The following is a 13,366-nucleotide window of genomic DNA, read 5'->3' as shown; positions in this document are numbered from 1 at the left end:
ACCACGGCCGGTCACGAGTGGGGAGCTCAGCAGGCGTTTGTGGGATGAGTGCCCCTTTCACTGCAACCTCAGCAGCATTCCGTGTTGCCACTCTAAACGCTTTTTGCTGTTTAATCGGTGCGAACAGATGCTCGCTGTTCAAAGTTGAATTCCTTTGGTCATTAGGAAGCTCGAATGTTTCCCCTATACTTTTCAAGAATCCTGTCTCCTTCAACGTGACTCGCTTGAGGATATTTTTTGCCCTGTTTTCTACTGGGGATCTTAACGTTTTTCTTCCCACGAATATAAAGAGGGACCTTTTTTTTTTTTTCCATCCCGAGAATTCTGGGGTTTTAAAATTGTGATACAAAGGAGAACAAAGAACCTCTCCTCGAGCCAGCCGAAAAACAGAATGCGTTTTCTCTTCCTGCTCAGGAGCTCCAAATTCACGAGACAGTCATGTTCTCAGGGGGAGAAATACAAGTTCAGGTTCTTCCTGGCTTGGGTCAGACCCTGGCTGGCTGCTCCTGGTGAATTCCTTCCCTCGGATCCGTGCAAGATAGCGATCCTTTGCCAATTCCCTGCCCCAAACAACTAACAAAATAGTTGAGCCACAGACGGAGGGAGGGAGAGGCTGGGCTGCACGACTCCCTTTGTGACTTTTCAGCCGCAGACCCTTCGATCAAACCACACGGTTACCCTGAACCCTGATGGAAGCTGGCTGGAGTGGGGCCGCTCTGGGCGATACTGAGCTGGGTCTGGAGTCTACCTCCCCCTTCTCGCCCCCACCCCGCTGAGGCCAGATGTGAGAGCCTCAGACACAGTGGCCCGGGGGCCCAGGGGCATGCTGGGGAGTGGGCAGGCTGGGCCCTGCAGACAGATAGACCCCTGATGACCTCAGGCGGCAAATCTGAGCCCTCCTGGCCTCCGTTTACCTGCGTTTGAGGTAGGGGTAAAGAAACCAACCTTTCTTGAGTCTCTGCTGCCCGGGTCTCCACCGCCTCCCTGGAGGTGGGTGTTTATTGCCAGGAAGCTGAGGCTCAGAGAAGCAAAGTGACCGCCCCGAGGCCACACAGCCGCGACATGCCAGCGGAGGCCTGAACCCAGGCCCTTCTGGTTCCTAAACCAGGCCTAGCCTCACGCAGACCCTCCTCGCGGTGTGATGGGCGGGCTGGAGGCGCACACCCTGGGGGCAGGCGCCCCCTGGGCCCGAGAGCCTCCTCGGTCCGCTGTGATCCCGCCTTCCAAGGCCCCTCTCCCTCCCCAGTTCTCCCCCCCTCACCCCTCCCCCCTCCCCCACCACTTCCAGGTCATCATCATCCAGCCTCAAGTGCAGACGCAGCCCGAGAGCACGGCGGAGACGCGGCCGCCCACGGAGGAGCCATCTCAGGGAGCTCAGGCCACCAAAAAGAAGAAGGAAGGCCGGCCCCCGAGCCAGGAGAACCCCGAGGTAGGGTGGCCGGGGTCGGGCAGGGCGCGGTGCAGGAGGCAGGGACAACAGAAGCTCCCTGGGGTTGGGCCTCGGCCTTGCGTCTCGCCGATGGGCTCGCCGAGTGGCGCTGTGGGGCGGACGTTCGCACAGATTCTAGAAGCAGGCGCCTGGCTTTGCACTTCCTGCCGCCAGCTTTCCAGCAGTGTGACCGGGGGCAGGTCCCGTCTGTGTCTTTGTCTGTAATGCGGGTGGTGAGCGTTCCTGGCAGCATCCTTGGGAAGATCCCGCGGGTCGGGGTCTGCTCAGTCCAGGGGACGGGGCTGCTCCGGGCGGCACACACGCACGGCCCTCCGGTGGGCAGAGCGAGACCCCGAATGCCTCAGAAGCCAGCTGCAGCCAAGGCTGGCGCTGGAGAGGCAGATGACTCCCCGAAGTTCCTGTAGAACTTTCCAGAAATTGCACGTGAGTGCCTCCTCCCCCACCCCCACCTGAAGGAGGAGGGACGAGTGGCATCCTTCTCCGTGGCTAACACAGAGCCACCTGCACCAGGGAGTGGAAGAGGCCAGCAGCTAATTCAAGGTCATTCTTTGTTAACTTTCAGGGACAGCAGGTGACCATTCTTGTGTTACTGCTTCTGTCCTCGGCCATCCTGGGCCAAAGTCAACCCTTTGGGCCTTTTTCCATGCGGCTACCCTCCCCTGACCCCGGGGCCTTTTCTCCCCTATTTGTTTGTCCGATGAGATTCACTTCAGACATCCTCTCCTCCAGGCAGCCTTCCCTGACCACCTCACCTCACTGGGCAGAAGAGACCCCTCTGGGCTCCTACAGCAACTTGTGATTCTTTTGTTGTTGTTGTTCTTTACATAATTTATTGTCAAGTTGGCTAACATGCAGCGTGCACAGTGTGCTCTTGGTTTTGGGGGGAGATTCCCGCGATTCATCACTTACACTACGCAGTGCTCACCCCAGCAAGTGCCCTCCTCAATGCCCACTGCCCATTTTCCCCTCCTCCTCCCCCCCCACCCCCTACCCGCATCAGCCCTGTTTGTTCTCTGTGTCTGAGAGTCTCTTATGGTTTGCCTCCCTCTCTGTTTTTATCGTATTTTTCCTTCCCTTCCCCCATGGTCATCTGTAAGTTTCTCAGATGACATCTGTCTTTCTCTGCCTGACTTACTTCATTTAGCAAAATACCGTCCAGTTCCACCCATGTCATCGCAAATGGTAAGATTTCATTCTTTTCCATCGCTGAGTAGTATTCCACGGTGTATATGTATACACCACATCGTCTACACCACATCGTCTTTATCCAGTTATCCGTCGATGGACACTCGGGGCTCTTCCCATACTTTGCTGTTGTTGATAATACTGCTGTAAACATTGGGGTGCATGTGCCCCTTCGAATCAGCACTTTTGTGTCCTTTGGGTAAATTCCCAGTAGCGCTATTGCTGGGTCGTAGGGTAATTCTGTTTTCAGTTTTTTTGAGGACCCCCCCCCCCATACTGTTTTCCAGAGCGGCTGCACCAGTGTGCATTCCCACCAAAGGTGCCTCCTCCGCATCCTTGCCGACATCTGTCATTTCCCGAGCCCTTATGATTCTTTTAAATCAACGGGCTGTCGTTATCAAAAGAAGTCAGCCTTTCTTCCGTTCATTCACTTACTCTTCGGACATGTCTTAGAGTTTGCTCCGTGCCAGGCTCCGTGCTGAGGGTAGGGACGTGGAGATGGGGCAGTTGGAGCCCTGGCCCTGGGGGAACTCACTCCTCCCGGCACGACCACCAGGACTTCAGCTTGGGTTAAAAAATGTCAAGTGTCGGGGAGCCCCTGGGTGACTCGGTCGGTTAAGCGTCCGACTTTGGCTCGGGTCACGATCTCGCGGTCCGTGGGTTCGAGCCCCACGTCGGGCTCCGTGCTGACAGCTCGGAGCCTGCTTGGGACTGAGGAAGGCTTTGCAGAGGAGGGGCGGGGCAGAGGCAGGAGGGACAGCGTGTCGTGCAGAGGACATTGCTTGCACAATCTCGTGGATGTGAGAAGGCATTTAGCAGGCCCAGGAAAGCCAGCGGGTCCGCTTGGACCTCAGGTGGCACGTGTGCATGAGAAACCCTAAACCCAGGGTCGGAGAGACGTTGGAGCCTGACCCTGGGGGGCCTGCATGCTGGCTGCCGTGGTGCAACTTCATTCCTTGGGCAGTGGGGGGCCATGGAATATCCTTGAGCGGGAGAGTGACTTCATTATTGTCCTTTGGCGTGTCCAGAAAGCCCATTGGCTTTTTGGGAGTAGCTTCGATTCAGAGTCGACCATTCACTGAGGCTGAGATAACCTGGGTTGTCCTCTGTGGGCCCCGGGCCCGATTTGTCTCAGGAGGCTCTCCGTTCCGTCCCTCCGTGACGTTTGTGCACCTGCCGCGTGCGCGGTGAGCCCCGGGCCGGCCTCTGCGTGCGCCCCTGTGTCCTCCCACGGGGACCCGCAGCCTTCCTGGAGGTTTTCCGGGCGGATTCTCTGTGTTCCCTCAAAGTATATCTCACCCGGTTATTGTGCGTTTATACAATTAGTATAATTACATTTAACTACATAATTAGCGTAAATACGTGTAATGACTTAAATAGAACCGGCAATTACAACACGTCCCAGCGTAAAAATCCTTATTAAACTTTCTTTTTCATAACACGGGGTCTGGGAGCGGTTGTGCGGGGCCGACGCGGGGCTCTGTGGCGCCCTTTGAGCCCGTTCACCAAGAGCCCGAGTCCAGAGCTCCCGAGGCCAGGGCGGCCCCTGCCCCGGAAGCTTCGCCGGAGGAGTGGGCTGGCGTCCGGGGTGGCTGGTGGCAGTGGAGGCTCCCGGGGCTGCACGAGCCCCGCTGAAGGGAAGGGAACGCCGAGTTTACCGGCACCCGGAATGACTCCAAGGCTCTCTCCCCTCGGCCCTGTCTCGAGGCCCACGGCCACCTTTAGGACACAGCTGTGGCCTTGCCTGTGCCGCCCATCATCCTGGCCTCGGGCAGCACCTGACCGAGACCGGCCGCCGTCAGAACAGCACGAGGACTGCAGGGGCCCCAGCCCCGCACGAGCCCTGACTGCGGCCACCTCCCTGGGCGGGACCCGTGCGCACAGATGCCCACGCCGCCCGGGTCACCACGGCCCCCGTTCCTGCCCCTGGACGGGTTCCTCCCCGTCTGTCCTCCCAGTAGCTACAAGGATCTTTCTAAACTTCAGAAATAACCAAGGCACCCCCCCGCTTCTTGAAATCGATCCGGGGCGGCTCGGGGTTCCGACTTGGAGGTAGCCCCCTGCGGCAGACCCACAACAACGGCAGAAAAAGTGTAGGAACGTCACGGGACCAACGCGAGTTCGTTTCGTGGGGAGTCACAGGCGCGCCAGGCGGAGTTGGCACACAAAGTCAGCTTTGAAATAGCTCTGGACACTGACTGCCCGGGGGGGGGGCGGTGCCTTTGGTTTAGGGTCAGGATGAGTAGACAGGGAAGGCTTGTCATCGTAGGGAGACAGGGCGCCTTGACGAAAGCTGCCAGTGCACCCAGTGCGTGTCCCGTAAACGCGGCTGAGGCTCATCCGGGGGGAGGTTTCGGTATCATATTGAGGTTCAGGCGATTGCCCGTCATTCCAGCGTCACTCCGTGGTCCACCTGCGCAGGCACGAGGTGGGGGCTTGGCTGTCACGGCCTGGAGGTCCGGGCCGGGTCTTGGCGGGACAGTCGCCATCACCTGAGGACCGGTTTCGGGTGTCGTTTGCCTGAGTTTAAGAGCTAAGCCGGAAGGGAGAGCTTCGGGAAAAATGTAAGACGTTTGTGGGTACGAGCAGGTGAGCAATAAAGGCCAGGTCCTGGGGACTAGCCGGTGACAGGAAGAGACAACAGAGAGGCCGCTGTGCTGTGTCCCAGAAGCCCAAGCAGCGAGCAGGACCCCAGGGCCACCGGGCTGCAGGTCCGGAATGCCGGAATCGGGTGAGGGCCACCAGGAGGGCAGGGGAGGGGGGGGAGCTCACACCTGGCAGCGTGGGTCCCATAAGCTCTTCAAGAAGGAAAGGAGCCAACCTGAGCCTGAGGCCACAGCCACACCTGGGGAGGGGGAGGGAGGGGGAGAGAGGGACGAGCAGGAGGTGGAGGAAGGGAGAGGGATGGAGGGGGAGGGAGGGGCGAGCAGGAGGTGGAGGGAAGGGGAGGGAGGGAGAGGGAGGGAGGGGCGAGCAGGAGGTAGAGGGAAGGGGAGGGAGGGATGGAGGGGGAGGGAGGGAGGGGGAGAGAGGGGCGAGCAGGAGGTGGAGGAAGGGGGAGGGATGGAGGGGGAGGGAGGGGCGAGCAGGAGGTGGAGGGAAGGGGAGGGAGGGAGAGGGAGGGAGGGGCGAGCAGGAGGTAGAGGGAAGGGGAGGGAGGGATGGAGGGGGAGGGAGGGAGGGGGAGAGAGGGGGGAGCAGGAGGTGGAGGAAGGGGGAGGGATGGAGGGGGAGGGAGGGCAAGCAGGAGGTGGAGGGAAGGGGAGGGAGGGAGAGGGAGGGATGGAGGGGGAAGGAGGGGTGAGCAGGAGGTGGAGGAAGGGGGGGATGGAGGGGGAGGGATGGACGGGGAAGGAGGGGTGAGGAGGAGGTGGAGGAAGGGGGAGGGATGGAGGGGGAGGGAGGGGCGAGCAGGAGGTGGAGGAAGGGGGAGGGATGGAGGGGGAGGGAGGGGCGAGCAGGAGGTGGAGGGAGGGGGAGGGAGAGAGGGGGGAGCAGGAGGTGGAGGGAAGGGGAGGGAGGGGGAGGGAGGGAGGGGGAGAGAGGGGGGAGCAGGAGGGAGGCAGAGAAAAACGGAAACACAGAACAGGAAGGAGGAGCTGTGCCCCAGATGAGTCTGGACAGAATTCTGGAACACGTGACGCGGTCCACGCGGAGTATGACAGAGTCCACGTGTGGAACGTGAATTTCCTCCAGATGGACCTCGTTTTGTGGCATCGTCTGGCCACGACTTGCACACGAGTTTGTTTACGGGGTACTCGGGCAAGTTTGTGTTTTAAAAAACGGAATAACAGCCCCTTTTTGGAATAAATAAGAAATAACGGGGCAAACGATGTCATGAAAGTTAAAGCGAGATCAGGTGAATGTAAAACCCGTTTGGAAATCTTGGTGATGAAGAACATGGTGATTGGCGGAAATTAAGAGTCTTACTGGACGGGGTCGCTTCTGGGGCTCAGTCTGCTGAGTGTCCGACTCTTGATTTCGGCTCAGGGCATGATCTCACGGTTCATGAGTTCGCGACAAGATCCTGAGGAGAGACAGAAAGAGCCTAGGGTTTTACGTCCCGCCAAGCTGGCCTTCAAACTGGAAGCCTCCATCCGCGTGGAAGGTTTTATTATTTTTTTAATGTGTATTTATTTTTGAGAGAGCGAGAGCGGGGCAGAGAGAGGGAGACAGAGGATCTGAAACAGGCTCTGTGTTGTCAGCGCGGAGCCCGACGCGGGGCTCGATCCCACGAACCGTGAGCTCGTGCTGAGCCGAAGTCAAGAGTCGGTCGCTTCACCGACCGAGCCCCCCCTCCCACCCCCAGGCGCCCCCCTCCAGATAGGTTTTAAATCTGCTAAGGACTCGGGAGATGCTGTTCCGTGGGCCTGGCTCGACCCCCACCGGCCCAGAGGAGACCGGGGCCCCTCTGTCACCAGCCCTCGGGCGGGCGGCTCCAAAACGCAGCCGCGGGGTGAAACGAAAGGGTAGGACATTCTCCGATCTCGATCGCGTACAAATGCTTCATCTCCGTAGCGTCGGGGGTGGGGGGGCCGTGAGAGAAGGGGGAGGCCGGATGAGCTCCGGGGGGAGTCTCCGTCGTAGCTGAGACTTTCAGTGACTCAGAGAATATCACGTAAAGCCGACAGATGGAGGGGGAGAACTATTTTTAGCAGCACAGAAGTAAAAAAAAAAAAATGGAAGAGTAAACAGTCACTATTTGGAATGATTTGGAAAACCCAAGAGAATCGATGATAAGAAAACAAATCTGCAGACAGAAGTTGTCGAGGCAGCGGGGTTTAGTATTAATGCAAAACATCGATAATCGTCAACAGAAACACAGAGCAGCCTGTTAGAAGCCTTACAGATAACCGTATTTACAGTAGCAACAAAAAGATTAAATATCTAGGGACAGACACGCTGACACCAGTCAAACCCCGCTGGAGGGTAAGTTTAAACCCCCGAAGGCAGAAGAGGAACAGAGAGAGAGGCACACCACGGTTTTGGGGGGGAAGATTGCGTATCACAAAGTTGTCATTATGCCCTACGTTAATTTTTTAAAAATGTTTTAATGTTTATTTTTTTAGAGAGAGACAGAGAGACAGAGCGTGAGTGGGGGAGGGTCAGAGAGAGAGGGAGACACGGAATCCGAAGCGGGCTCCAGGCTCCGAGCTGTCGGCACAGAGCCCGTCGCGGGGCTCGAACTCAGACCGCGAGATCATGACCTGAGCTGAAGTGGGGCGCTTCACCGACTGAGCCACCCAGGCGCCCTGCCCTATGTTAATTTATCGTCTTGACATCATCCCAGAAAAGCTGCCAAGGGGCTCCCTCCGGCTCCTTCATGGTTTGTAAATTTCACCTGCAAAAGACAAGCAGGAAGGACCGGAGAGCCCTGAACAGGAAGAACACAGAGAAAAGGATCCTAATCCCGCCAGAGTTCTGTAAAGCCAAGGTAGGGACACGGTGCCACGGGAGCTCACGAGCAGGTAGGAAACAGAACAGGGGGCCCAGAAAGAGACCACGGATACGCGTGATCATTTAGCGTACGATTCAAGCGGCTCCTCGAACCAGTGAAAAGTGGAAAGACGGAAGTTTCAACTGAAAGGAATCCGCATTTCACGCCAGGATACGTTCCCAACGGCTCATAAACCTGCATGTAAACAGTGAGGGGGGCCTGGCTGCCTCCGTCGGTAGAGCGTGTGACTCTTGATCTCGGGGTTGTGAGTTCAAGCCCCACGTTGGGTGGGGAGCCTCCTTTTAAAAAGTCATAGGAGGGGCGCCTGGGGGGCTCAGTCGGTTAAGCGTCCGTCTTCGGCTCAGGTCATGACCTCACGGTCCGTGGGTTCAGGCCCCACGTCGGGCTCTGGGCTGATGGCTCGGAGCCTGGAGCCTGTTTCCGATTCTGTGTCTCCCTCTCTCTGCCCCTCCCCCGTTCATGCTCTGTCTCTCTCTGTCCCAAAAATAAATAAACGTTGAAAAAAAATAAAATAAAAATAAAAAGTCATAGGGGCGCCTGGGGGGCTCAGTCGGTTAAGCTTCCGTCTTCGGCTCAGGTCATGACCTCACGGTCCGTGGGTTCAGGCCCCACGTCGGGCTCTGTGCCGACAGCTCGGAGCGCGGAGCCTGCTTCGGATTCTGTGTCCCCCTCTCTTTCTGTCCCTCCCCCGCTCGCACTCGGTCTCTCTCTCTCAAAAATAAATGAAGATTAAAAAAAAATGAAAAAATCATAGGGGCATCTGGGTGGCTCAGTCGGTTAAGCTTCTGACTCTTAATCTCGGTTCAAGTCATGATCTCAGCGTTCGTGAGTTCAAGCCCCGTGTTGGGCTGGCTCTCCACTGACAGGTGGAGCCTGCTTGGGATTCTCTCTCCCCACCCCTGCTCCTCCCCTGCTCTCTCTCTCTCTCTCAAAATAAATAAACTTAAAAAATCATAATAAAATAAAGTAAGCAGTGAAATTACAAATACTGAAATAAAACATAAGCAACTTGGTTTACAACCTCAGAATCTGTGGCTAAGATTCAAAAACCGAAACGCTGAAAAAGAAAATACTGCTAAATTCTACTACGTACAAATTTTTTTTTAGTCTACGTGGCCAAAAAAGGCCACCGGGGAGCACAGTTCCCTGCTTCTTAAGTGTGAGTGGTGACCAGCCACTTCTGCCAATGAGGACAGTGTGGACGGGGAAGGAGGGATTTTCAGTGGAGGCGGCCGACCGATGCCTCAGCCGGGTGGTCAAGGGCAACGTCACAGTGCTGAGTCACGTTGATAACACGTGCCCTGGATATGATGGGTTGGCGGGACACTTCCCCTCTGTGGTCCTCCTCCCCCAGGCCCATAGCCCAGTCTAAACCATGAGAACACCATCAGGCGAATCCTAACTGAGGGGCATCCTTTGAAACACCTGACCAGCCCAAGCTCAGAACTGTCCCCATCAGAAACAAAGAAAACCAGAGAAATCCGGCCCAGCCCAGAGGAGCTAAGGAGGCACGGCCACTGAGTGCAACGGGAGATCCCGGATGGGGTCCTGGGACAGAGAGGGGACCGTAGGTAGCAACGAAGGAGACCCGAGACAGATCAGCCAGCCCCATGGGTAGGTGCTCCTGTCGAATTTGTCGAATGGCTGGACAGACGTGGAAGGTGGTGGTAACGCCTCTCCGTTTCCCTCTCTCAGAAAATCGCCTTCATGGTAGCTCTTGGCCTGGTCACAACGGAGCACTTGGAAGGTAAGGACCCCGCACAGCGGCAGGCTGGGCTGGGACCGGCCTGCGCCGTGGGGTGACAGCCGGCGGGGGGGCGGCAGTCCCTTCTGGGACGTGTGTCCCAAGTGCCGGAGGTTGTGAGCACAGAGGGAGAGCCTCCCGGCTCCCCCTGCCTCAGTGGCTCCCCGCACAACTTGGCAAGAACGGGTGTGAGGGCTGCGTTAACGGTGCCTTGCTGATAGACTCGTGACTGTTACTACGGTTTTTGTAAATAGCCCTCCTGGGGGCGCCTGGGGGGGCTCGGTGGGTTCAGCGTCCGACCTCGGCCCGGGTTATGATCTCAGGGTTCGTGAGAGAGGCGGCCCCAGGCTGGGGGATGGCACACGGGGGACCAGCACTGTCGGTGGGTACCTTTCACCCTCCGGCCGGAAGCCGGCACCTCCGTCCGCCCCAGAGGGAGCCGTGCCGGGGCCACTCTGGGGCGCGGATGCGGGGCAGGAGGGGACGGGGCCGCCCAGGGCTTGCAGCGGAAGCGTTCAGGGTTGCCGGGACAGGAAGGATCCAGTAACTTCTGTGTCTGTGTCTTTCCAGAAATCCAGAGCAAGCGCCAAGAGCGGAAGAGAAGAAGCACAGCCAATCCCGCCTATAGCGGCCTCCTGGAGACCGAGGTGAGGGACCCGCCCTCTGCGCCTTTGGAGGGAACCCCCCCGCCCCGCCCATGGTGTCCCCAGCAGGCCCGTGGTGTCCCGAGCACTGCACCCTTTTGGAAGGGTGTCACCGAGCTGTTCCTTGACCTCCACGCAAGGAGGTGCTGACCGCTGTCTGGACCAAAGGGCCCCGTTCCCTTTGCCGTGCTCACTGATGAAAGCGTCCCCTGCTCTGTGCGCGAAGCCACACCCCAGTGTCCCCAGTCTGTGGCCAGGGCCAGAGATGACCTGATTAAGGAATCAGGAGCCGCCTCCCAGCCGTGACCCCTGAGCCCTGGACACATCTGTGGCTCCACGAGCGGCCCTGCCACGGGGGCCTCGCCCTTGGCTCTGAGCACAGCCCCACCGCGACGGGGGAGGCGGGTGCAAAGTCGGTCGTGTGTTCTCGGCCTGTGGCTGAAGCCACCGTTCGGAACGTACCGGAAGCCTCCGCGTCTCCACGATGTTGGGTGCCGGGGCCGACCCTGTACCGAGGGTTCCTGGGCCCCGTGCCGAGAAGTGAGGTTTGGGGAGCGAGTCCCTCACACCCTCGTCTCCCCACCTGACCCCAGAGCCAGCTGACAAGGTGCAGGAGTCAGACGGACGGGGAACCTGGTGGCTGCTTGTTACTGGTTGGCCCCGATTCGGGGCCCCCCACTCGTCCCTCCCGAGTGAGGCGGACGTATCGGCGGGGAGCGGGCACAGGTTCCACGCCTGCCACAGGGCAGAGCCCTTGCTGACGCCAGCCCGCCCCTCCCCTGCCCTGCAGCCCCAGTGTCCTTCCCTGTTTCTGCCTCTGGAGCCCTGGGTGGGGAGTCTGTCCCGGGTACGCCCTGGGCAGGGGCAGGGTCACTGAGGAGGGCTCCCCGCGAGACGGTTTTTCTTTTGTTTTGTGTCCCCTGCAGAGGAAACGGCTGGCATCCAACTATCTCAACAGCCCCCTGTTCCTCACAGCAAGAGGTAAGTGCCTGCGGGGCGTGGCTTCTCCTGCCGCGGCCGCTGTGGGGCCGGGGGCCAGGTCGGCTTTGGTGGCTCTGGTGGCTTTGGTGGCCCTCCGCTCCTGGCCTCCGTGGGGCTGGGCTGGCCCGTCCGCGGCCGGGACAGTTGTTTCCGGCGGATGGTGCATTCCAGCGCCACGCCCCGGCCCCCTTCGCCCTGTCGTCGTCTGTAGGGAGGAGGAGGGCGGGTGGCGGTGCCGGGACTCCGAGCTGGGTGACGACGTAAGGGCTGGATGTGACCGCAGTTTGTAAACTGTCCCGTGCACACCGAAGCTGAGCTTCCCCCGGGACAGCGTTATGTGCGGACAGCCCTGACCCAGAAACTAAGAGGAAAACCACTTTTTGTGATCATTAAACGTGTGGTTTGGCATCGCTTACTGGAAGGAGGGTGGGTGGTTATGGGGGGAAAAAAACAGTTGAAAATAAGTCACCTTGAGAGGTTCCCGGAATCATGGGTCCCTCCCCTGGGCAGCTCCCTGCCTGTCCCACGGTGGGTCCTGGCCATGACCGGGGCAGAGACCCTTATTCCTGTTACTCCCTGGGTGAGACCCAGGTGTCCTGGGTCCAGCGGTGCTCCCATCATGCCCCGGGTGAGACCCAAGTGTCCCGGGTGAGACCCGGGTGTCCCGGGTCCAGTGATGCTCCCGTCATGCCCCGGGTGAGAACCCCCTGCCCATACTGGGCCTCGTGGCCTCCAGTCCTGATCGGCACTCCTCCAATGCCCGCTAACATGTTCTCCGCCCTTCTTCCCTGTGCCAGCCAATGAGGACCCCTGCTGGAAGGTACGTGTCCCCTCGCTGTCATGCCTGGGCGGGGTGGGGCATGTTTCCACGGTCCAGGTGTGGGGGCTCCTGGCAGGCGGGAGCCGAGTAGAGGGGCTGCAGGCTCCGTCCTCAGCGCCGAGAGCTTTGCGACAACACGTCGGCCGTCGTCCAGCCCGCATGGTGCATTAGGTGTCACCCCAGGGCCAGCCCACAGGGTTCAAGCACGAGCTGAGGACGCAGGGACCCCGGGAGCCAAGGAGGCCCAGGTGGAGGCAGCTGATCCCGGGGCTGCCAGCCGGGCCCTACCTGGCTCTTCTCGGCCCCAGTGTGACGCTAGGTGCAGTGGGTCCCCTCCGTTTCTCACTGTCCACCTCACGAGGGTCTAGACTTAGTAACCCCCAGGGTCTCAGCCCTCACGGCTCCGTTTCTGTGATCCTGTGAGACCCCAATCCCCCCGTGCACAGACCACGTCCCTGCTTCCCAGGACACAGGCTGGCCGTGACCTCATGTGCAGGCATGGCCTCAGAATTTATTTAGTGGCTTTTTTTTTTTTTTAAGTAAGTTTTGGATCTCGTCCTAAAAGAATTTTCTAGTCCCTACATGCCTAGAATGGCCAAGCCACTAAGCAGCAGCAGGTGACGGGTATAAACTCCGATTATTCCGGGCTTCTTGCCACCAGAACCCTGTAGCGTCACGGATCAGGGCTGGTGGCCTGCCGTGCCCGTCCACAGCCACCTGTGCCCGACCAGCGTGAGCACAGGAGACGCCTGGAGCCTGAGCCTCGCTTCTGCAGACCCCAGAGTCCCGCAGGGGCCTTGGCCTCGAGGCGGGAGACCCCCGATGCTGGCCCTGCTTCTGTCTCCAGCTCCCTGAGTGGTCTCGGGCGAGTGGCTCGCCTTCCCTGGGCCCTTGGTCTGCTACCCCCTCCCTCGTGGACGGCCTGGGCTCCAGGGTCCTCGTGGCCTGGGTCGTTCCCGATGGGAGCCCTCTGGTCCCTTGCAGCTCTGAAGTCGGAAGCTGCCGCTGACACACAGGTAGAGAAGCGACGTCGCTTGCACGGAGAAGGGTTTCTAGCGGGTGGTGGAAAACCGTTCAGACTTTG

At 59.2% G+C, this 13,366-nt stretch overlaps 1 protein-coding gene across 1 annotated transcript in view; it reads left to right on the top strand.

Annotated features, from left to right (window-relative positions):
* The window catches only part of PHF21B (PHD finger protein 21B), a 90,998-nt gene that overhangs the window by 72,944 nt on the left and 4,688 nt on the right, over positions 1–13,366 (top strand). The window contains exons 5-9 of the mRNA XM_043562874.1: positions 1,289–1,429; positions 9,789–9,840; positions 10,408–10,484; positions 11,408–11,462; positions 12,260–12,282. Coding sequence (XP_043418809.1) covers positions 1,289–1,429; positions 9,789–9,840; positions 10,408–10,484; positions 11,408–11,462; positions 12,260–12,282 — 348 coding nt within the window. The remainder of the gene's footprint in view (positions 1–1,288; positions 1,430–9,788; positions 9,841–10,407; positions 10,485–11,407; positions 11,463–12,259; positions 12,283–13,366) is intronic.

Source organism: Prionailurus bengalensis, chromosome B4 (assembly GCF_016509475.1).
Source record: "Prionailurus bengalensis isolate Pbe53 chromosome B4, Fcat_Pben_1.1_paternal_pri, whole genome shotgun sequence".
Classification (NCBI taxonomy): Eukaryota; Metazoa; Chordata; class Mammalia; order Carnivora; family Felidae; genus Prionailurus; species Prionailurus bengalensis.
The sequence above is the reverse complement of the archived record's forward strand: the minus strand, read 5'-3'. Positions and strand labels throughout refer to the sequence as shown.